We start from the raw sequence: 25547 nt of genomic DNA on the forward strand, positions 1-25547 counted from the left end.
AGCAAAGAACATAAAAACATGGCTCCACTACTTTAGAAACTGTCTGGCAGTTCCTCAAAGAGCTAAACACAGAGCTGCCCTGCGACTCAACAATTCAACTCCTAGTTATATACCTGAGAAATAAAAACTTATGTCTACATAAAAAGTTGCACAAGAATGTCCAAAGCATCATTATCCATAATATCCAAAAAATAGAAATAAGCCAAATATCACATCAACTAATGAATAGGCGAACAAAATTAGTATATTCACACAATGGAATATTATTTGGCAATGAAAAGAAAGAAACACTGATATGCTACAATATGGATGAACTTTGAAAGCATGTCGTATGAAAGAAGCCAGACACAAAAGACCATCCTATCTAATAAAAGAGTAATATGCAAATTGATCATCACTCCAACACACAAGATGGCTGCCCCCATGTGGACACAAGATGGCCGCCACAAGATGGCCAGCAGGGGAGGGCAGTTGGGAGGGACCAGGCCAGCAGAGGAAGGAAGTTGGGGGTGGGTGGCGGTAGATGCGGCCCCTTTCCTGGGGGGCCAAGGGCCAGCTCCCTACTTGGGGCTGGCGGCCAACCTCCCAGGTTCCCCCGCTCCCCCCCACCCCCCGCCAGCAGGTCCCGATCGCCTGATCAGGGCTGGGCCCCAGGCTGAGACGGGGAACCAGGGGTGGGTGGCAGTGGATGCAGGCAGCGAGGGAAGGAGGAAGGGGGGAGGCAGGAAACCACGCAGTGGTGGCGCACGGGTGGCAAGGAAAGGAGGCAGGGAGGCAGGGAGGCAGGGAACCTGATCGGCCCTGATCGCCAGCCAGGCCTAGGACCCCACCCATGCACAAATTTCATGCACCGGGCCTCTAGTAGAAACATACAGATATACTAGTGGCTGGGTGCACAAATTCGTGCACCAGTGGGGTCCGTCAGCCTGGCCTGTGGGATCAGGCCGAAAACGGCTCTCCAACATCCCCCTAGCGGTCCCGGATTGCAAGAGGGCACAGGCCGGGCCAAGGGACCTCACCAGTGCACGATCGGGGCCAGGGAGGGACACGGGAGGTTGGTTGGCCAGCTGGGGAGAGACCGAGGAAAGGCTCCAGGGTGTGTCTGGCCTGTCTCCCTCAGTCCCAATTGGCTGGACCCCAGCAGCAAGCTAACCCACCAGTTGGAGCGTCTGCCCCCTGGTGGTCAGTGCACGTCCAGTGACTGGTTGACTGTCTGCCCCCTGGTGGTCAGCATACATCCTAGTGAGCAGTTGAGCGGCCTTAGCATATCATTAGCATATTCTACTTTGATTGGTTGAACAGCTGGCCAACTGGACAATTGGACACTTAGCATATTAGGCTTTTATTATATAAGATCTCTTCCCCTGGTTCCTGATACAGAGTTCCTAAAAACCTTATAAATTCCTAAGTGGTAAGAGCATCAGACACATCTTTTGTTCCACGGTGGCCCTTGGTGGCCTCCTGGATGGGGACTGGTCACCAGAAAGACTAAGCCATGATTAGAAGCTTGGAATTTTCAGCTCCACCCCCATTTTCCAGAGAGGGGAGAGGGGCTAGAAGTAGAGGTATAATTGATCACGCCTGTGTGAGGAAGCCTCCATAAAGTCCCAGTAGGAGGAGGTTTAGAAAGCTTCTGGGTTGGTGAACACAGCCCACACACCAGGAGGGTGATGCACCCCAACTCCACAGGGACAAAAGCTCCTGTACTGAAGACCCTCCCAGACCTCATCCTATACATCTCTTCATCTGTACACTTTCCCATATCCCTTAATAAACTGGTAAATGTGTTTCCCTGAGTTCTGCGAGCCACTGTAGCAAATTAGGCAAACCTGAGGAGGGTTTGTAGCTAAATCAGACAGAAGTTGTGGATAACCTGGGGACCTCCTCCTTGCAAATGGCATCTGAAGTGGGGTGCAAGCAGTATTGTGGGACTGAGCCCTTAACCTGTGGGATCTGACACTATCCCCTGGTAGACTGTAGGACACCCAGCTGTTGTCATGGAGAATTGCTTGGTGGTGTGGAGGAAAACCCCACACATGCGGTGACCAGTAATGTGAGAGTAAAGGAGACACACAGGAAAGAGAAACACATGGGGGAAGAACTGCAGGGTGTTTTTTTTTAGTACAGGCTACCTTTTCAATACTTTTCTCCCCGTGCATTTCTAGACCATGACAAATCTCAAAGTCCTTATTTCTTTTTCAGAATAGGGGGTGGGGGGGGGGGGAGAGGGATTATTTTATATTCCTGGGCAGTTCTGACTTTATTTTCTTTTCTTTCCTCTGTCCATAGAATGATAGACTGTAAGCAAGTAACTGTATAGCTAAAACTTAAGACAAAGCACACACAACCATATAGTTCCATACACTCACACCTGTGCCACCTGTGGTATTTTCAACCTTTAATCCACACTGCCAGAGGCAGCCAGAGCAGTTTCCTACACCAATCTGTCTGTCTTTTAGCTCTGTACCTTCCTTCAGTGGGTGAAAGCTCCTTCAAGTCCTCCAAGCCAGGATTTACATTCAGTAACTTCTTATAGAGTGCCAGTGGGAAGTGGAGATCGACTACGGTGGAGTTGTAGATTGCTAGTCCACAGGTTATGCCAATCAAGTGAAACCAGTTGTGCTCTACAAAACACTTTCAGAATATATGCAAATGTTAAAAGAAATTCAGTGTTTCCAGCCCTCAAAACAATCTGCTATTTATAAAATATTTTCAGTATAAAAGAATAAAGGCTTTCTTAATATTTAGTTACCTTTTAGAGCAGAGATAACCCCCCTGACAAAAATTTGATTATCCCCAAAAGATACAATGTAAACAAAGTTAAGTATTTACAGCTCATCTAGAGACAGAGAGAACAGCTTATACAGTCATTGGCCACTTAATGATGGAGATTCATTCTGAGAAATGCCTCAGGTGATTCTGTCCTTGTGCGGACACCATAGCATGCACTTACACAAACTGAGAAGGTAGAGCCTACTACAAATCTAGGCTACAAGCCTGTACAGCCAGTTACCATACAAAACCACCTGAGGTTAAATCCATCACAAGAGAAAGTAGTGTGCAATCAAGAAACACAGTAAATGAGATGTATGAATCTGCTGCCTGAGTAACACAGCATACTGTTTTACTGCAAATTTTTTTATAAGTAGAAAGAGTACATTCTGAAGTAATGATAAAATGTACAGTGCAGGAACTACATAAACCAATAACATGGTCTTTTATTATCATTATCAAGTAATATGCACTGTACATAATTGTATGTGCTATACTTTTATAGGACTTGCAGCACAGGTGTACTCACACCAGCATCACCACAAATACAAGTAATGTGTTGTACTACATTACAATGGCTATGATGTCACTAGACAATAGGAATTTTTTAGCTTCATTATAATCTTATGGGGCCACTGTCACATATGCGATCCATCACTGACAGAAATGTCATTATGCAGTGCATCACTGTACTCATTTAGAGCAATGCTGTGCAATAGTACTTTTTGCAATGATGAAAATTGTTTATTCTGTGCTGTCCAATATGGTAGCCACCGGAAATGTGGCTAGTCCAACTGAGAAAATGAATCTCTGGTACTATTTAATTTTAATTAAATAAAATTTAAATTTCAATGGCCACATGTGGCTAATGGCTACCTTTTAAGACAGTACAGATTCAGGGAGAAAACTGGTAGAAAAAGAACTAAATTACAGCCTGGTTGAAATTAAAATGTTCCTTAAAACTTAGCTCTTCTACTGAATTTTCAAATAAAAGTGTGTGTGTGTGTGTGTGTGTGTGTGTGTGTGTGTGTGTATCTACTTGTATTAGTATTCAGACACATACTATCACTGTTATTAAAATAAGACACATTTGGCCCAGCCAGTGTGGCTCAGCAGTTGAGCGTCGAGCCAGTTTGATTCCTGGTCAGGGCACATGCCCAGGTTACAGACTCAATCCCCAGTGGGGGGATGTGCAGAAGGCAACCGGTTGATGATGTTCCTCTCTCATCGATGATTCTATCTCTCTATCCCTCTCCCTCTCTAAAAACTAGAAATGGAAATAGGGCCAATGGGTAAAAAAATAAAGACTAGATACATTATTTAGACATTTTAAATTATTTTGTCATACTTCTCTTTTCAAAATCAGAAGTCTTGGAACTGGTCTCACAACTAAAATAAAAATTTAATTATATTCATCTGTTTAACTACAATATCACTAACTTACTGTATCTGAAAACCACAAGAGATTTGAATCTTGATAGTAGGTAAACATTCCATAGATGGGATTCAAAAGTTCTTTTAACAGTAAAAGAAAGAACTCCTTTGTGACACCACCAGCATCCACTGCTTCTTCACCATCAAAGATTACCTTAAAACAATGAACGCAGAATTAATACTTCAAAGAATCTTACTTTTTTTGTAAGATTAAAAAAATACTACTTTTTTTTTTTTTTTAGCAAATTCTTTCCAAAGTCAAGACAAAGGGAGGAAGATATAACACAGAATACAATGATGCAATGAAAACTGCAAGTTGTATCCGCTGATTATTCACAAGGCGCTTGCAGACACACAGAAAGAATTTTTACTAGGTACTTCAAGGAATACAAAGAAGGTTAGAAGTTCACCATAGGTCCACAGAAAGTTTACCATCTATTTAGGCAAGTAAGGCAAACATAAAAGAATCCATTATAGAATATACTTTATTTTCAAAGAGTAAAATACATTGAGAGGTAAATGTTCTGGCACATAGAGAAAAGCAATGATTAACCTGAGTAAAAGAAGAAACTGAATATGGAAAGGAGAAGGGCATTCCAAGTGGTACAGAACTGAGTTCTGTGAGGGGCTATAAAAAGACCCATGAACAGGCCCACATGGGAGATGCTGGACCCATAATGGTCATCATAGTAACAACCGCAGCAAACCAGTGAGTGAAAGTCACTGAGAGTTAATATATGCCAACACTTAAACTCTATGAACCTAATCCTCAGAACAGCCTTATGCATCGGGATTATTATCATCATCACCATTTTATAGGTAAGGGCTCAGGCACAGAACCAAAACAGCATTTGAGAAACCTTATCCTGTGGTTGTCTTCAAGGTTGCCTACAACAGGACAAGAGTAAAGGCGGGGACAGATGGCAGCAGAAGACAACTCAGACATGCTACAGAGCAAGAAGTGTCTTATCTGAACTACGGATGGAAAACAGCGGGCAAAAAGAAGCTCCTGTTCAATCAAAAATCTAACCCAGCAGTTCTAAGAACTCCCAGGCAAAGTGATGGGACAGATACTATTCACTGGACATTTTGGAAAGGGTGACAATATCATGAAGACCATGAGTTTCTTACTTACTGTGTTTCAAAAAATGGGAGTTTACAAGAGGATTGTTAATAGAGATAGGGAAGTCTTCTGAAGGGAAAGACAAATTACTTAAAATTTCAAATAAGTTTCTAAATACTTATTAACACCTACTATGTACCAAGCACTATGCTAAGCCCTGGGAATACAGTAAGTACTAACACAAACATGCACAGTCTATGTGAGGAAAGACAATTTCTTAATTCAGTAATATTAGGGTCCTAACAGTGCCTATAATAATAGGCCAACAGCTTCCCAGATGATTTCACCACCTATCTTCTCCTTTTTACCTTCTTTCTCTTAAATCCTTGATATCCACAGACTTCCTAGATGCTGGCTTGATAGTTTTATACCTAGCTGACGCTTTAGTTTTGCTGTTGTTTGCTTGTTTTTGGTAGAGCTGGAGCAGATACATTGAAGTCAGCAGACAAATAAAGCCCTATAACCTCTCAAGTAATCCACTGGCATTTTTATCTGATGTTACGCTGATATGTGCTATTTGGTGATTTGACAGGAGATGATTAAATTCTTGTAAAATAAATGAAAGAAATAATGAATGGCTATACTCCACTATTTTAATAGTAAGATCTTTGCTACTTCAACACTGTTTAAAGAAAAACTAGGAAGGTATTTAGAAGAATATACTGAAGGGCTCACTTTGAGAGGCTTTTTTAGATCAATGTCAGAATGAATGCTCAGCTCTCTCAGGGCATCTCCAACGAGGTTGTTCCTGCGAACGTGAAGAACCAGGAAGGGGCTTCTGGCCAGCAGAGGCTCCAAGGTGAGAAGCATGAAGACATTCTGCAGGTTGGCTCCATTGACTGCCACCTGGAATGAATGGCACATCAAGAACACAATTAGAGTGCACATGTGAGCGGGGACAGCAGCCAGCTGTGCCTTTCAGTCCGGGGTAGGTGGGAAGCATGCTGACTGCATCTCCATTTGTTCTTTTTTACTTTCCTCTTAACTTTTCCAGTTAAATTTTCTAAGTTACTATGTTTATAAAACACACATACCTTTCTAATATGAACCCAAAAAGGTTAACTGGAACAGTTTGATCCATAACCAGTCCCAGGAAAATGATTTAGGCCTAAATAAGACTGAAATTATATTGTAATAAAAGAAACATGATGGAGAGTGGGTAAAAACTATGACTTTCAGAATGGCAGAACAAGAAACCTAGTAACCACTTTTATTTTTTTAAAATATTTTTTATTGAATTTTTTACAGAGAGAAAGGGAGAGGGACAGAGAGTTGGAAATGTTGATGAGAGAGAATCACCGATCAGCTGCCTCCTGCACACCCCCCACTGGGGATGCGCCCACAACCAAGGTACATGCCCTTGACCGGAATCGAACCTGGGACCCTTCAGTCCCCAGGCCGACGCTCTATCCACTGAGCCAAACCAGCCAGGGCAGTAACCACTTTTAAATGGTTTTTATTCTTTGAAAAAATGTCCATTTTCTCTGGAAAACCTTTCAACTGCAAAAGGAAGGAAGGGAGGAAGAAAGGGAGGAAGGAAGGAAGGAAGGAAGGAAGGAAGGAAGGAAGGAAGGAAGGAAGGAAGGAAGGAAGGAAGGAAGGAAGGAAGGAAGGAAGGAAGGAAAAATAAGGCTAGAAGAGAAACAGACAGAAAGACTGAGAGATGAAGGGAGAGATGAGTGAAGTTAGATATCTACCGATAGTAGAAACTGGTAGATTTGAATTTCTAATTTGCAAATAATAACTTGGTAGGCACGTCAGAACCAATTATATTTTATAATAAATATGTGTACTTGAAATTAATCTCTTTAACTTAAGTTTTAGTTCAATAAAGAATTACCAAGCTCTGTTTAATTATCTCTCTATCTCTATCAGGGGTCAGTGGACGACTGGACCAAATCCAGCCTGCTGCCTGTTTTTGTACAGCTCTTGAGCTCATAGTGGTTTCTACATTTTTAAATTTTGAAAAAAAAAAAAATCTGAAGAATACTTCACCACATGTGAAAATCATACAAATTTCAAGTTTCAGTGTACATTAAGTTCTACTGGAATACCGCCATGCTCATTCATTCACATAGTGTCCACTACTTTTTGTTCTGTGACAGAGCTCAATAGTTGAGATAGAAAATATGGCCTATAAAGATCAAAATTTTAATTTACTATATGGTCCTTTATGAAAACGCTTGCAAACCACTGATCTATGTAAATGTGTACTCACTTATATGTGTTGTATTCAAAATAAAATTGCTAAAAAAAATTCTAATAGTTCTAAAAGTTAGAATAGAACGCATCCAAATATACTTTCTCCTATTAGTAAAAATTACAACTGAATGTGTAGGTTGAAAGGAACACATAATAAGAGGAAATAATCTTTAAAATATGATACCTGCATCTGTAGTTCAGCATCTGTCTGTAACATTTTGGTCTTGGCTTGGGCATCAAAGATGAAAGGGTAGGAACAAAGTGTTACAGCATCCTAAATGAAACATTATTGACAAAACTGTAGTATCCACAGAGAATGCTGCTGGAAAAATATACAAGTAAATTTAAAAAGAATCATTTACCTGTATTACAGATGGTCTAGCCTTCTGTGTAAAGAAAAATAAAAAGTCTCTTACTTGAAATGCAAAACCTGAACTTTTTACCCCCTACAAATGTGAAATACAAATAACAAAACATATAAACTATCTGACTATTTGGCCATGGAACTAACCCCATTTGAATGGCTGACTGGATTTTAATGGAACAGACCAAATGTTTTGATGGACACAAACTGAGGAAAAAAAACCTAAAAACAATCTTTAAAATATTTTAAAGGGCCATTTCACTAACTCCATAATTCACAGCATTAATAGAATTTTCTTTCATAAAATAAATCTAATTCTAAAACCTTGATATCAGAGGTTACTTTTATTGGGTAAAGTTAATGCAAATTTCATTTATTTGTCAGCATGTTACATCTCTTCCTTACACACACACACACACACACACACACACACACACAAGCTGTTACTCTGAAGAGTAACCAAATATTTAAAGCTGTCCCTGACTCGGCACTTAAACCGATGCTTGGCCTACAGAAGACACTCCATCAATAGGTAAATAAAATTTTAATAAGCTTTTGAGCAGGGGAATAACTGTAAACTTAAAAAACACACACAAAACATATCTAAGAGGTATGCTAGTTCATTAATGGGGGGCGGGCATCTCTTCTGGAAGTTTTTGATAATGTTTGTCATATAACCTAACAGAAACAAACAAAAGTATCAACAATATTGATCATGTTGACCTGTAGTATTTCTCAAACGGAAAACTATGGATTTATTCTCAGAGATCTGAGAACGCCATATGAATTTTTTTAATTTTGTAGTTTTTTATAAATAATATCCTAAACAAAATCAATGAAAACACATTCTTAATGACCTCCTTATATTGGTGTGTCACCATATAATTTACATTTATTTCAATGATTGCATTGGTGCCATGTTATTCTTAATTGTCCAAGAATAATAAGAAAAGAAGAAAAGCAGTCTTCCTTGGTAAATTATTCATTTGCACCCAGGAAAGTGCCAGAGCCTCCCTGGCTCTCTGTGTGAATGAAGGTTTAATAGCAGCTAAGGAAGAAAGAGAGATGAGTCATCCCAGGGTGAATGGGACACATCTCAGAACTCAAGCACCAACAACTGAGTTGGGGGATGGTTTCAATAAGACTACCCACGTTTTATTCATTTTAGAGTTTGTTTGTATTTAATTTGTAAATTTGATTTGGTTTTATTTAAATGCTATATGAATAAGAAGTGTATACCTACCTCCTTTTGTGTTTGTGTATATTCCAATTAAATCATTTAAAAGCAATTTTAATTAAAATCCATCCTGTTTATCCTTTAGATACAGGTCCCTTAATGAATCTTGGAACACTTCCCTAGACTGAGGAACACTAATCGAAGAGACAATTCATACCAGTGACACAGGTATGAAATCATGCATACATAATTCAGGCCAACTGACTCACTCTCATGCCTACCTATCTAATTACTTTGAATTTAGGAATTGAAATCACTAAAATAAAACACACACAATAAAACTGCACTCTAAAAAATAGATACTCTAAGTACCTACGGAACGTATAAGTATCCGGGGAAGTAGATTTTAAATTGGTGCCAATATTCAGAACTTTAGAATCTTTATCTCAGAAAGATTACTTTATTCTAAGTGTGAATTAGGAAGTCAGACCTGAGCAGCTGGGTGGGGCCTGCCCTGGGCTCCAACCACACTGCTGTCTATGGGCGGCCCAGCAGACAGCCAGCAGGAAGGTTCAGAGCCAGCCAGTTCCTGGCACAGCTCAGAAACCAACATGACCTCAATGTAGCCTTACGAGGGTCCTGGACTAATTATAATAAAGTCTGCATTTCAGTTTTGACCCCACGCCCCCATGAGTTTTTCTGTACGCGTTATGGAGAAGGGCAGGCCCAGAAGAAATACAGTTTCTGTCAACCATTCCTGAATGCAAATGAAAGTCTCCACTCAGAAAATCCCTCTTTTAACCCAGGAGTTCGGGGCCATTCGCTCTCTTGACTGGCCTGCTCCTGGTTTGGAATGTTATCTTCAACAAACCCCATCTTGCTTTACTCTCATTTTCATTAAAAACTTTCCTGCGCTGACGAAAAGAAACATGATTTGCTTATTCAAGAAAAAAAGGAAGACCTTTAATGAGTGTTGGTCTATCAAACAAGATGAAGTTTTGAATACTTCAAATATCAAAGTGACTATGGGAGAAGCAACAGTGGCGACGGTAGAAACAGCTGTTGGCATTAAAGCACCCCAGTACACCTAGTATTTTTAAAAACTAGTGCAATATGCAGGTGGGACAACAATAGGTTTACAGTTATGAGTACATGAAACACAGTTCATAATTGTTATATTATTTATTATTGTATTATTTTCCATACAAACTGTAAACCTACTTTTGCCCCCACTCAGTATCATCTATCAACAGCTTTGTCAGTATTTCTTGTCTCTCTCCAGTCCCACTCCAGTTCTCTGACTCTGTACCACCCTCTCCCTGCAAGCCCCACCACAAGCCCACGCTTCTGCAGCTCTTATTCCCTCCCTTCACTTCCTGCCTGACCCCTCCCCACCCCCTGACAGAGCCCAGATTTGGAAGGAGGCTGATCTCTGTTCTGGAGAAGGAGAGGAGTTAAATTTCGGGCAGGGTCACCATGGTCTCAGCTGAGTGGGTTTGCAGAAAAGTAATCCAAAACTGCCTCAGTTAGGATCCAGAGCCAAGGCCATAGAGTTGGTGGTTCAGAAGACCCTCCCCCAGGAGAGGACCACAGTGCCAGCTCTAAGGAAGGTGAAGAAGGCAAGGCTATTCGGTCTGAATAAGCACCAGCCCTATATGAAGGTCTATTATACATCTACAAGCTTTTTGTAAGTCTGTAAGTTTTAGTATATGAAACATAATAATTTCACTTAATTTCATATGTGAATGCTGAATATTTTAGATATGGTATTAGTACTGGTATTTCCATATGACATGAAGTAAATACTGAAACAGCCATGTTATGATTTAACTTCAAGGCTACTTTCCCTAATTTAGAAGGATACATATGAATTGACATGTGATCCCCTCTCAGGGGTTGCCTGCCCTAGACTGTCTATTCCCCCAAAATGAGCCTCACAAACCTAAAACTAGCAGCAAAGTACCAGCAAATCACATTTCAAGTGTTTAAGCTTGAAATGGGGTTGCACTGTGACCTTTTTCAAGTATATGAAATAGGAGCAATGAACAAGTACATGGTACAGAACTGAAGAACTGGGAATATCTTTTTCTTTTATTTTTTAAATTCCAAGCCAACATTTCCCAAATGTGACTGGGGACAGGAGTCATTGCATAAACGCCTGTTGTGCCAATAAGGAAACACAGGAGCCTCTGCTGTGAGGCCTGCCTGCAACACATGTTCCTATACCCACCATGGGCAAATCTGGCTCCCTGCCATCACTGATGCCGAGGCAAAAACATCTGCCTTGTCTGACCATGCACAATACTGGAACTCAGAGACAAAACACTGCCTCCTTGTAACACATATGGCAAGATGTCAAGTTGACTCTAGTTTTATTTTTGAAGCATTTACTTCATATCACTAACTTTCTTACGTGTGCTGCCTCTAAGGGTGCCACAAAGTCACTCATTCTGTGTTATTTAATTTTCAAGTGGATGATGGCAGTTTATCAATGGAAATAAACAAGCCACTACCACCTCTTCTTTAAAATGAACAAAAATCAGACACTTCAGAATGTCCATTTGTGCTCCGTAGCCATTTGCACATGTGTTATATATCCCTCTGTAATTCCTTTTTCACTGTTGCCTCTGGACTGAACACCCCATAGAGGCAGCCACCATGTCCTGTACATCTCTCCATCCCCAGTGACTAGCAAGCACACCGCACACTTTAGGTGCCAAGAACAGCTTACTAAAAAATAGTTGAGGACTTATTATATGCCAAGTAAAGCACTCTGCCAAGTAAGGCTTTTCCATGCATGCTTCCCTCCATTTAAGTCTCACAATACCGTTATAATTCTTATTACAAATGAGGATGCTAGGCCTATAGAAATTAAGTAACATGCCTAGGGTCACATAGGTAATAGGCCAGAGTGAAGACTAGAACCCATCTGTTTTCGACCTAAGTATGTCCTCTGAACTACATGCTCTACTGCCTCAGCTACTACCAAGCTAAAAAATTTAACACACACACACAAATATTTATTGTGTATATATACAATGGAATATTATTCCACCATAAGAAAAACAAACAAACAAACAAACAAGGAAATCTTGCCATTTGTAGCAACATGGGTGAACCTGAAGGGCATTATGCTAAGTGAAAAAGCCAAAGAAAGACAAATACTATATGGTATCACTAATATGAGGAATTAAAAAAAAAAAAAGCCAATCTCAGAGAAAAAGAATGGTAGTTTCCAGGGGCTAAGGAATGGGAAGATGGGGAGATATAGATCAAAGGGTATAAGTTCTGAGGAGCTAATGTACAGCATGGTGACTTACATAATACTACTACTATACTACACATTTTAAAGTTGCTAAAAGAGTAAATCTTAAAAGTTCTCATCACAAGAAAAAAACATCTGTAACTATGTATGGTGACAGACGGTAACTAGATTTATTATGGTCATCATTTCATAGTGTATACAAACAATGAATCATTATGTTGTACACCTCAACTAATGTAATACCGTATGTCAATTACATACCAAAGCAGTGGTTAAAAACACATGTAACTTTATATATAAAACTAGAGGCCCAGTGCACAAAATTCAGGTAGTGTCCCTAGGCCTGGCTGGCGACCAGGGCTGATCTTAGGGCGACTGGTGGGGCAATTGGGAAGCCCCCACTGGCACCCACCTTGGCTGGCCTGGTGCTGTCTGCTTGCCGGCTCAGTCCCCCGCTGCCACTGCCAGTCACCTCCCGCTGCGGGGCGACTGGTGGGGCGATCGGGGGGCCCCCGCTGGCATCCACCTTGGCTGGCCTGCCGCCACCCACTTGCTGACCCCACTCCCTGCCACCGCCGCTGGGGGCAGCTCCTGCGTTGAGCGTCTGCCCCCTGGTAGTCAGTACGCATCATAGCGACTGGTCATTCTGCCCATCATTCTGCTGGCCAGTCGATTTGCATATTAGGCTTTTATTATATAGGATGGCTTTAGCAATTCAGGTTAAAACCCAAGATATAAAGAAATTTAAACTTCAATTTCTAATACTATTGCACTTTATACAGCTTTTTTAAATTCCACAAAAGTTACAGAAGTTCACATAGTAATTTCACCTTATTTTCTACCTTTCTATAATAACTCCCTTAATTACTGAAGAGGAGATGAGCTTTTGGTATTCAAGACTATATTTGCTTATTAAATGTTAAGAGGAAAAAACTATAAAAAAAGTTATAAAGTTGCTCACTTAACTTCCATTCAGAGATTACAATCATGATAATCTAGAATTTAACAGCAGTAACTTTTTTTTTCAGTGGCAGAAAGAATCAGGGTTCATTAGAATTATCCTATTCAACATTAAGTCAGAGAAAGGGTATAGGTTAGAAGTCAGAAGAATTGGCTTTTATGGCTAATTAAATTGGTGGGAAAATTGTTTTAACTCTCAGGAGTCTCCATTTCCTCACCTAAAAACAAAGCAGTTGGCCTAAATAATTCATAAGGCTTATTTCAGCTCTTAATGACATGAAGAATAACTTGATACAGATTGATGAAACAAAAAATTCAATCTTTTTACAATTTCTAAATTGGTGAAAGCAGAGCTCATTGTTAGCCTCCATGTTAAATTTCCCTTGTAAACTTATTTAGAACACTCTACTCCACTTTTATTGAAAAGTATTTTTTAAGATAATTATAAAATCTTATTAAAAACATATATTATGTCTAACATTCATCATCTATTATTTGATCAAGAAAATAATCTTGCTTAGTTAAATAAACCTACTTAAATACCTTGCTTTTGGAGGCCATTATTGACCTCCAAAAACCCTACCGGGAAAATATTGCCTACATATTGGTGACAAATCTGTTAAACTGGCAAGAACTCACCTCAAATGTATCTGCTGTGCAGGGCTTCACTAAATATTATAACCAAATTATCATTCTGTTTTCTGACATAACTCAAATTTATACATACTCCACAGATGAGGGATCTAAAAAGCCTTGCATATACCTCAAGACGATACATTCAAACTCAGCAGTTCTTGCCAAGTCAAAGGTGGCAGGCAGGAACCTGCACGAAGTTCCTTGGGTGGCATGTCTAACACATGGTGAGAACTGGGTCAGGGATACGTGACCTTTTCATTCACATAATCCTAAATCAGAGTGGCCTATAGGGTTCAAGCAGCTGAGTAAGATGACTGAAGTAAGATAGCTATTAGACGATGATAACTAGCAAATGTCCTTTACTCAATGTCAAAACCAAGCTGCAGTGGGGATTGTGGCACACAGAAGCCTCGTCTAAAGAACCACTATTGAACGCCAGCCAATTAGTGCCATCTGGGAAGAAGGTCATGTTGCCAGATCTTCTGAGTTCCAAGAAAAGCTAAAAATTCATTTAATATTTCTTGACATTTTTAAATTGTGATAATATACATAAAACAAAGTTTACTACATCATTTTAAAGTATACATTTCAGTAATATTAACCACATTTGCATTATTGGGTAATGATCTCCAGAATGCTTTCAACTTGAAAAACGGAAACTCTATACCCATTATACAACTACCCACTTCCCTCCCCCACAATTCTACTTTCTGTTTCTATGTGTCTGACTACTTTAGATACCTTGATATTTTTTTTCATGTTGACAACTAATTAAAATTTATACCATTTCTGTGTGACTGCCCAAATCCTAACTCCTTGTGATCATTTGTGATTACTCAAAGCACTTTCTAACTTTCAAGAATGCAAAAGCCAGTGGATAAAACACAGGTATGACACGAACACCAAAGTCAAGGACAAATTTATACAGCTCAGGTGTGCTTTCATTATCCTTATTTGTACTCTGAGAAAAGACTAAAGCTGTAAGATATACTTTACATGAATTCTTACCGTGCCTGCTTGATGCAAGAACCACATGAGGTAGTCTTCCTGAATGTCCACAAGATTGGAAATCTCAGGAATGTAAAATGTATCATATTCCACATGCTTCACTTTAAGATTTACCTGATGTAGAACAAAATAAGGACAACTAAAACCAAGACAAGTGGACAATGGCTTCCCACAGAACATCTCAGTAGGACATTCGACCCTCCCACGTATTCAGCCTTCTCCCCGCTCATCACGCTCAATATTTACCTTATATAACTTCTCCAAGAGCTTGAGAGCTGCTGTAATGTAATTGTTAAACAGTACAGGAATTAAGAATGTCTTTCTTCCTTGAAGTAGATAAACAACTGCATCTTTATAGAGGTTTACCAGCTTCATGAAATATTTCGGGCATACCTGAGACCACCAGTTATCTTTAGAAAGAAAGAAAAAAAAACATATTTCAACATATAATCTTGATATTTATGTCTTAAGTATTTACGTCTTCTGCCTACTAGCTAAAAACCACTCCATCTAGAAAGTGAATGTCATTCTAAAATACAGTTTCCTAAAATTGACTTTAAAAGAATCCATTAGTCCTCACTGGTGTGACTCAGTTGGTTGAGCGTCATCCCATACACCAAGATGTCACCAATTCGAATCCCAGTCAGGGCACATGACTGGGTTTCGGCTCAATTTCCAGTAGGGGGCATGCAGGAGACTGCCGATCGATGTTTCTCTCTCATCAATGTTTCTCTCTCCCTCTCCCTTCTTCTCTCTCTAAAATCAATAAAAACGTGGTTTTTGTAGGGTTTTTTTTTTAGGAATCTACTAAAGCATTTCTAGAGAGAGCAGCAGCTATGCAAGAATCCCTGGAGCCTTTTTTGTAAAGCTTGATCTGATTATTTTCCCCCTCAAAAACTCATTTAGAAGGCTAATCTAAAATTTCACTCCCAAGGGTACATGTGGACAAGATGCTAAGGTACATATTTTGGGCAGGAGCAGTCATCTGTCTTAATCCTTTCAACCCCCTTCTCATCCACCACACCTAAATCCTGGATCAGGGATGCCAATGACCACACATCCCAGAACATCATCAATATGACAACCATTCCTTCCTTTCAAGAGGCATAATTAGTTGAAAAACTACAATTTCTGCTTCTCACCAAACAATGCTTCTCATAATCTGACAAGAAAACGATATCAGTAACTTCTATTTTGTCAGTAATAAATTCAGCCATTCTGAAATATGTAAAAGATTAAATAATATGAAATCTGAGACTTAAAAATAATATTCCAGCAAAAATAAAAAGGTTGTGGTAGGGGAATAGATAAAACAAAAAGGGCAAAATGCTGATAATCACTAATTGATGTTTTCCTATAGTATTCTCTCTACTTTAGGGTATTTTTTTAAAGTTTAAATTTCTATAATTAGAAGTTAAGAACAAATTGAGTATAAAACTGAATGATTTCCATCGCTCTGTGCCATCCTACCTGGAAAAAATAAAATTAAAAACCTTCAAAATTTAAAAGTCAGATACTATACTCCTTCACAAGATGCCATCTCTCTACCTCACAGTCTATTAGCACATCTGAGAAAATACACTCCAAAAGGCTTTTGATCTTAAAAAATAACTAAGGGCTAACATATTACTACTAGTGCTTTCATGATTTCTGTTTTTATCTTCTGCAAAGGTGGAAGCAATATACGCCAGTATTCCACCTCGAGGAACACAGGTCTCCTTACTCATGGGGAGATCACACTCAAGTAACATCCTATTTCTCAGGGAACGCAGAAGTTACTGAGCTGCAGTGAACACCTAAAAAAATTTACCAGGGGGAATAAAAAGGAAAAAGCCAGTAGACAGACTTTCTGCACTTGATTAATAAAAACATCTCAGGTGCTACTCCCATGAGAGACACTCTCCAATTCACTGAGGAACGGAAGGTTCTTATCTCAGCAAAGTGTCCGTAGCCTGCAAAAATCAGTGAGGACTCAACTGCCCTAAAAAAGAAAAACAAAACAAACATTTGGTAAGTCTCCACTAGGTCATTTTCTTCCTCTCCTTTTCTGGAGACCTGTGAATCACCAAAACTGTTCATTTCACTCCCACCCCCTAAGTTTGGTATAGGAGTAAAAGCAATGATAGACATTAAATTTTGAGGCACTACTAACTACTAGCAAGAACAGGAAAAGGAAAAATAAAGCTGGATAATCTAACTTTGTGGATATTTAAAAGTCAGTATTAGTATGGATTATTTCAAATATCCAAATTAATGATTCAATTTGTTCAAATAGCCAGTACGGCTAGTTAGAAATTAAAAGCAAAGGAAAAAGGTTAAAATGTTAAGGATGTTAAATGGCAACAAATAGCTTCTTGGATCTCAATCCACCGAGAGCCAGTGGTCACACCAATAAAATAAAAAGCACAAAACCACTAGTACTGAATATAGCAAATTCACCTAATACTTTGCTAGGGTTTGTATCCAGCCTCAGAATGGCCATAGCGAGGGGAATAGTCAACGTTATATAATACTTGGAATCCTGGAGTAGGGGGAACTCAGGTAGTATTAAATAGATTCGCATAGCTTCAACATCTGGTGGTGAACTTGACAACTGAGGAATCAGGCAACTTTCAAAGCTGTTTAAGATCTGTACGAGAGAAAAGAGCACTGAGCAATTCAAGCATACATGAGATCTAGTTACCCCATCTCTAATTCATATGCTATTTAATAGATTCTCAACTCTGACGCATTGTATCACTGAGGACCTCCTACGAGCCAGGCACTGATCTAGGTGTTCAGAATATATCAGTGAAAAGAAAAGCCAAAGAGTCTGCCCATGCAGACCTTATACTCTGGAGGGGCATTTCCTTAGGAAGGTTTAGGCCAAAAAGAAAGTGGACGGTAGGTCAAATTCCCAAAGTGAATATTTTAGAATTAAGGTTTATTAAACAAGACCTTTGCCTGTTCATCTTTTTCTTTTTCTTTAAAATTAAAGTATTGCAACGAAAAAAGAAAGTGCATTTTTAAACATGCACTTTGTCAACATAAAGAACATACCTGTTCTAGAATCACAGAATGTTGCGAGTTCATTAACTTCTCAAATAATACCCTAGTTGAGTTCAGGTCAATCCCAGGGATTTTGGGACTTGTTTTAAAATGTTCATCAATTCTAAACAAACAAAAACAAAAGAGGATATAAGAAACACAAATCAAACACTCTGACAGGAATTATAAATAGGTAAACAAAATAGTTTATCAACATTGATCACATTTAAATTTGACCTGGCAAACAATATAGTACACTTTGGAAAAGTCCGACAGAATAAATCTCTCTGGAATCCCTTTTTCAAGATATTCTTAAAATTGTCAAGTCTTTTTTCCTTCCAGTCTAAGCACAAGGATCATCATTTCAATTTGAGACCATCTCAAAGTTTATGAGCCGTGTTATTTCCCTGATTTACTCTTGTGTTTTTGCCTTTTTCTGTAACTGTGGTGCACGGAACAAGCTGTGGATGCTGTGCCCAGATGCAGAAAACGTCCCCTCTGCGAACTGGCCCACTCATCAAGTAGCAAGTGAGAACCTCCTTGGTTAAAGCCTTTCTTAAAATCAGGTCTACAACAAATACAACGCTAATGTCTCTATTAGTTAACACAAGAGATACAATTACAGCTTGGCCAGTGTGGCTCAGTGGATTGAGCATTGTCCCATATACCAAGAGGTCACCAGTTGGATTCTTGGTTGGGGCACATGCCCAGATTGCTGGCTCAATCCCTAGTAGGGGGAGTGCAGGAGGCAACCTAGTAATGTTTCTCTCTCATTGATATTTTTCTCTCTCTCCCCCCCTCTCCTTCTCTCTCTCTAAAATCAATGAAAACATGTTTTTTAAAAAAGAGAAAGATACAATTACATTCACCCAGGGACTAAATTTCACTGCTACTGTTTTTAACTTCCCAGCAACTAATCTTTTTTCCAACCTTGAATAAAGAGCATTTTAAAGTACCCTGAATAAAGTCTTCGGTCTTTTAGACTTAAAGAATGTCTCTTTTAAATGTCCACTCTTAAACATACCACACCTATTAATCACAAAAGAACTAGCTATTTGCAAAACAGGCTTCTGTTTATGAGTAATGGACACTTTCAGACAGTCTTAACACCCTCTGACAGCAATGTTTTAATTTATAAAAACATAAGCAGAGTTTCTCACATTTGTTTTTAAACCATAGTTATATGTGTTAGAACCTAAACTGTCAAATCAAGAGGAGATGGTTGGGCTTTGTTGGGTCTTTTGTTGGTGTTCGGAAAAAAAAATCTGCCCAAACCATAGAAATTCATTCTGGTGTCGCATATGTCACTTTCCATATGCTTAGATGTAATTTTGCTACACTGTTAAAATAAAACAAAATGCCAAAAAAAAAAAGACAAAAAATTTTACATGTATGCTTTGTAAAACTAGTCTTCATTTTAATTGGTCCCATCAATGCACTCTGTATAAGCTGTAGGAGCAGGACTCCTGAAATGGCACTGTCGTCAGTTAAAAAGAAAAGCTTCACCCAGAACCTGATGGAATCCATGGTATGAAGGATGGATAACCCGACAAATCTGTCTGAGAGCCATTCCTAACCTTCATAAGAGCTGTCCTTTTGGAACAAGGTTTCTCAGCCTTGATACTATTGACTTTTGAGGCTGGAAAAGTCTTCGTTGAGTGGGTGGGATTGTGAGCTACTTAGCAGCATCCCTGGCCTTTGCCTACTAGGTGCCAGTAGTATACTCGTACCTTCCCCCATTGTAACAAAAAATGTCATCAGACATTGCCAGATACCCCAGGGAAGCAAAATCAGCCTGGTTGAGAATCACTGTTCTAAAAAAGACCAAAATCAGCACAATCCAGAATACTTTTCCTTGGAGGAAAAGGCTAAGGATTGAGTCTGAAATGAATTGGATGAGCCCATTCTAGCTGCCCTAATGATACAAGTAAATCACTTAGCAATCTCTAATTCACTGAAGAGTTTCTGAAGTGACCTCTTGCAACCCAGTTGGTTCATAATTTGGGTGGGATGGAGGAGTGGGATTCATACACAGAAATGATGTCCAAGTCTTCCTGAGATTCTCATTGGCAAAAAGTATGAAGAGATGGTAAGGGTTTGGGATCACCAAAAATCAAAACCATGACAAACCCTTCTGCTGCATCAGGTTCCTAAGGGGGATATCTGCAGAAGGGATAAGGCCAAAAAACAAACAAACAAACAAAAAACCACCACACTCTATTTACTACCTGAGGGTTCAGCCCAAATGTAATTTCCTGGTGAGCTGGGCTGGACCTGAGTCCACGAAGCCCTGAAGTCTCCTTGGACCTTTCCCTAAGCTCTCACTCTTGATGAGAAAAAAAAAAAATCATATGGGATACGAAATCAAGATTATTTAGAGAATTAAGAATTCAAGAATAAATGCTGTACACATGATAGGAGTAGTAGCATTTTAGAATACGCTGATAAATCTTACTTTTTTCGTTTTGTAATTCAAGGAATGAGGATATTTTTTCCACTGATTTTTAGAGCATGCGGAAGGTGGAGGGAGAGGGAAGAGAGAGTGAGAGAGAGAAAGGAAAGAGAGACGAAATCACTGATGTGAGAGAGACACATTGATTGGTTGCCTCCTGCTCTGCAACCAAGGTATATGCCCTTGACCTGGAATCAAACCTGCGACCCTTCAGACCACAGGCCGACACTCTAACCACTGAGCCAAAGAGGTCCGGGCAAAAATCTTACTTTTGATTACATCAACTCTTTCTGAGATACAGCCTCTCTCTTTGGTAATCGGCCTCTTTGCCAACCAGGCATGAGTCAGCATTGCCTTTCCTCATTACCACAGCATTCCAGTTTCTGCATAAATCATTAGCTTATCCACTGAATTAAGGCCAACCACCATCAAAGAGAACAGAAGTATCTCACAGCCTTTGCTGAATAAGTATCTGTATCACAGGTGGGTATTTATCACATGTGGGTATTTTTTAAGACTCTAAGTCACTTACTTTTTTTCAAGAAAACTTCCATTCCAACAGGCTGCAGAAGATAATATCTGAACAACACCACTGTTCAGAGAGAAAAAGGGAGGAAAGCCTTTAATAATTACAAGTAGGTAGTTATTTAAGCATCAGCAATAGATTAGACATATATTCTAGGGTTTCATTAATAGTAGCTTTATCTAGGGTTTCAGGTGAAGCCTTGGAAAATGTGCATACAATTTGCTTAAAAAACAACAACATTGCATCACATCTCAAAACGAAAAAGAGCTTAAGTTTTCCATAAGTCATCTATATATATAAAAGCCTAAGCAACCATCGCAACCGAACATATGACCGAACAGGCTATGTGGGGCAACTAGGCCGGCAGGGGGGTTAGTGAGGGATGACCAAACGACTGAGCAGCAGGCTACGTGGGGTGACCAGGCCGGCAAGGGGGTTAGTGAGGGGCGACCAAACGACCAAGCAGTAGGCTGCGTGGGGTGACCAGGTCTGCAGGGGGGGCAGTTGGGGGCGACCAGGCTGGTATGGGGGGGCAGTAAGGGGTAACCAGGCTTCCGGGGGTGGGGGGGGGGTCAGTTGGGGGTGACCAGGCCCGCAGGGGGGCAGTAAAGGGCGACCAGGCCAGCGGGGGGGGGGGGGGCAGTTAGGGGTGACCAGGCAGGCAGGTGAGCAGTTAGGAGCCAGTGGTCCCAGATTTTGAGAGGATCGGGCCTAAACCAGCAGTCAGACATCCCCCGATGGGTCCCAGATTGGAGAGGGTGCAGGCCTGGCTGAGGGGACCCCCCCCATGCACGAATTTCTTGCACCAGGCCTCTAGTGTTAAAATAAAAACAAAGCATCAAAACTATCAAAAGAAAAACTTCTTGTACCTGGTAATGATTTGAAAACTAGCAAAGTATCATGGTTCCAGCTAAGTGAGGCTACAGTCCCCCCACTCAGCCCTTCAACAGTGAATCCAGTCCAGTTTCCCCTGCCTGAACTCCTCTGTTGAGACACCTATTCTGAGGACAGCCAAGAATTGCTCTAGGGCATTCTCACTGACCCCACATGGTGCCCTAAGTTCAGACCCTGGTCATCTGCCCCACTACAATCCATGGCATAAAGCCAGGTGTATTATACACATTTCTGGGAATGACCACTGCTTAGTACAGCAGATGTGATTCATTCATTCCCAAGAAAAAGAGTCTCTGCAGAAAAATAGAAATGCTAAAGAAAACCGATGAAAAATGTTCACTAAAAATTCTCCTTTAAGAATAAAATAAACTTGCTAAAAGGCCTCAATATTTTTTACTATATTTTTTCCCTACTTGACACTGAATTACCATCTCAACTAATCATTGTGAATCCTAGAATATTCAGATGAGGTAAGATAGCTGTCTTAGACTTAGGATGCTTTGGAACATGCATATGAAGAAACTCTTGGGGTCAAACAATAAGTTTTCTTAACAGAAAGGCCAACTCAGACCTTCATCAGGATTTTTTAAGATCTGAACATGGCAGCTTGAGGAATACAATCTTTGAAAGAATGAAGAAGGAACAACCTAGTAGGTTATTTGGTGTAAGAACACAAATCCTGAATAAATATGTGCAAAACTGGTTCCCTAAAATATAAAACACCATTTATATTCACAATCTCATTATGGAAGCGGGGAAAATCACTAAGATCAAAGATTCCACTACACTTTGGAAAAAATAAAATGAAAACAAATAATCACATACTTGATTGTATTTGCATTGTTGTGTTCTGAGAGTTTTTGTTTCCAAGCTGCTATGGTTTCGTCATTTATTAAACTGGTATAATGTGCTTGGTTCATAATCCTGAAGTCAACAGCAGGAGAAGAATTCTGGAGGATGAAATATAACAGTAAAAATGAGAAATTATGTAGGATGGATCTTTTCCCCTCTGCTTCTCCTGACATACTCTCCATTCTGTGTTTCACTTACTACAGGAGCTGGGGTGCACTGCCCAGATGCCCCCCACCCTTCAGAATGGGGGAACTCACTCCCCGCAGCTGCTGAGTGTGAGCTCCTGACAGCTGACAGCTGGCTGTTCTCCAGAAAGTGCTTCACTCCTTTCCCATCCAGTGGCAGTTAGAGGTGTGATACCAAGGCCCACCCCTTTGCCTCAACTCAGGAATGGCTGAGGGCCATCCCAACCTCAGAGCTCCCCAAGGATTGACTGGGGACTCAGTTATACTGACTGGCAGTTCACCTTCTCCCTCTGCCCAATCCTGACTCCTTCATTCCAAGTAAATGTTGTTCTACAGTGCACTCCCCAAAACAACTTTGTGAACATAAATCTCAGCCTCAGAGTTCATTTCCCAGAGAAAGCAATAAGACTTTTCCAGACTTCTTGCCCCTTGGCTCTGAATCACTGTAATATCAAGGTTTTTAAGGTATTAATCATGTGCCGTAACTATTCACTGAACTCCAACAAAATATATTATAAAAAGTTGTTATAATGTATATTGCAGATAATCTATAAAAAATGCCTCTTAATTTCTTGCTCCAAGTTTATAGCTATAAATTTACAAAGGTGGCAAAAGGACATGTCAATAGTGGACTTAAAAATTCCAAATGTTGCCCAGGACTGTACATCCTTTATTCAGTGAGATTTTAAAAACATAAGCAATTTTATTTTCAAATATTTCCTTTTCAACTAATTTCCCCCAAATCCTGTTCTTGATGTAGAACTATGAAAAAGTTGAAAGTGCTTTATGCCTCCTATACTTGTCAGTAGAAAAAAGCAAAAAGTGCCCTAGCCGGTTTGGCTCAGTGGATAGAGCGTCCGCCTGCGGACTGAGGGGTCCTGCGTTCAACTCGGGTCAAGGGCACATGCCTGGGGTTGTGGGCTTGATCTCCAGTGGGGGTGTGCAGGAGGCAGCCAATCAATGATTCTCTCTCATCATTGATATTTCTATCTCTCTTTCCCTCTCCCTTTCTCTCTGAAATCAATAAACTATATAGATTAAAAAAAAAGAAGAGCAAAAAGTAATATTAGAGCATTCATCCACCAATTCATAAAATGATCATTTTTTTTCTAGTTTGCATCTACACATAAAAACACAACTTTCAAAGTAAATTTTCTGGGTTTTTCCCATAATTATGAGTTAAGATATCATTAAAAGGGAAGAAGAGAAGGTCATGTAACGAATCAGAGATGCTTGCCGAAGTTTTTGATCATCTGGTTCTTGATAATTATTTTACTAAAATGGTCACAAACAAGTCATTTTGAATTACATAGAGAAAAATCATAAGACAAAGTAGACATTTGAGCACATACAAACACACTCTGGTTTTTAAACTATTGTTGTTATGTAAATTTTAATTACTTCCCCCACTGAAGGGTGAAGCTGAACACATACTTATACATAAAATATAGACATGGAATTATTTTCTCATTCTTCCCTATATGTCCACCCAATAAACTACAGATGCCTTAAATAAAGTACAATTTCAGAATTACCTAAAGATCTAAGAAAAAGCATCAATTTTCTTCTAATCAATGTCTTCTAATTACATACAGGCCAAAACGAAAAAGTTGGTCTAGGACAGTGTTTCTCAACTTTGGCTACTCTTGGATCACCAGAGCAATTACAAATCCTGGCGGCCAAGTCACATTACACCAATTCAATCAGATTCCCTAGGGGCATCAGCATTTTTTTTAAGGCCCCAGGTGATTTCAATGAGTAACCAAGGTTGAGAACTGTTCTAAGAAAAGAGGATTATGTCACACTAGAGGCCCAGTGCACGAAATTCATGCATTGGGGGGTGGAGGGGTGGGTGGATCCCGCAGCCCGGCCTGCATCCTCTCACAGTCTGGGAGTCCTCAGGGGATGTCCAACTGCCGGCAGTCAGACATCCTTAGCACTGCTGCAGAGGCAGGAGAGTCTCCCTCCACCACCACTGCGGTCGTCAGCCGTGAGCCCAGCTTCTGGCTGAGCGACGCTCCCCCTGTGGGAGCGCACTGACCATCAGGATGCAACTCCTGCACTGAGCGTCTGCCCCCTGGTGGTCAGTGCACATCATAGCGTCCGGTAGTTCTGCCGTTTAGTCCATTTGCATATTAGCATTTTATTATATAGGATAGCAGGCTTTCAGACAGACAGACAGATACACACACACATGCACAAAACACAATCCCAACCACATTCCCTCTTCAGTCCTATCCAGGGAACAAGATGAGAGGAAAAATGGCTATGGTTTACACTCACTAAATTGCCAAGACCTAGAATCAAATCAAAAACTCCTCCCCTCCCTTCTTCCACCTCAGGCCTGGTATAAATGAATGAGTCAGCATTTTACAAAAATGGAGCCTGTTACTGCACAGATGCTTTTTATTGGCTCTTTAAGTGATTCTTCATGTGATAATGGTAACAAGATAAACATGATTTGATCAGTTTCCGTATCTAAACAAAAATCTATGATTAATGGCTTAAGTAAAAGTGTATAGGTTTCAGGGTGTAAAAAAGAGCAACACCTTACCAAGCAATACTCTATTTTTATTTTCTTTTTTCCCTTGCAATCTTACATTTTTAATGCATACCACTCTTAACAGGTGTTTACACTTTAATCTTCCCTGTTTCTTTAACACTAGCCTA

General features: G+C 40.0%; 1 protein-coding gene across 4 annotated transcripts in view; it reads right to left on the reverse strand.

Moving 5' to 3' along the window:
- The window catches only part of HERC3 (HECT and RLD domain containing E3 ubiquitin protein ligase 3), a 91411-nt gene that overhangs the window by 17928 nt on the left and 47936 nt on the right, over positions 1-25547 (reverse strand). The window contains exons 11-21 of one of the 4 annotated variants that reach the window (XM_079773475.1): positions 22666-22790; positions 20953-21012; positions 17981-18092; positions 17381-17570; positions 15188-15351; positions 14942-15055; positions 7894-7917; positions 7716-7805; positions 6005-6175; positions 4217-4360; positions 2468-2634 (exon numbers count right to left, since the gene is read on the reverse strand). In XM_079773475.1, coding sequence (XP_079629601.1) covers positions 2468-2634; positions 4217-4360; positions 6005-6175; positions 7716-7805; positions 7894-7917; positions 14942-15055; positions 15188-15351; positions 17381-17570; positions 17981-18092; positions 20953-21012; positions 22666-22790 — 1361 coding nt within the window. The other 3 variants (XR_013813621.1, XR_013813622.1, XM_079773476.1) reach the window with 3 other exon arrangements.

Source organism: Cnephaeus nilssonii (assembly GCF_951640355.1).
Source record: "Cnephaeus nilssonii genome assembly, chromosome: 1".
In the NCBI taxonomy this organism is placed as follows: Eukaryota; Metazoa; Chordata; class Mammalia; order Chiroptera; family Vespertilionidae; genus Cnephaeus; species Cnephaeus nilssonii.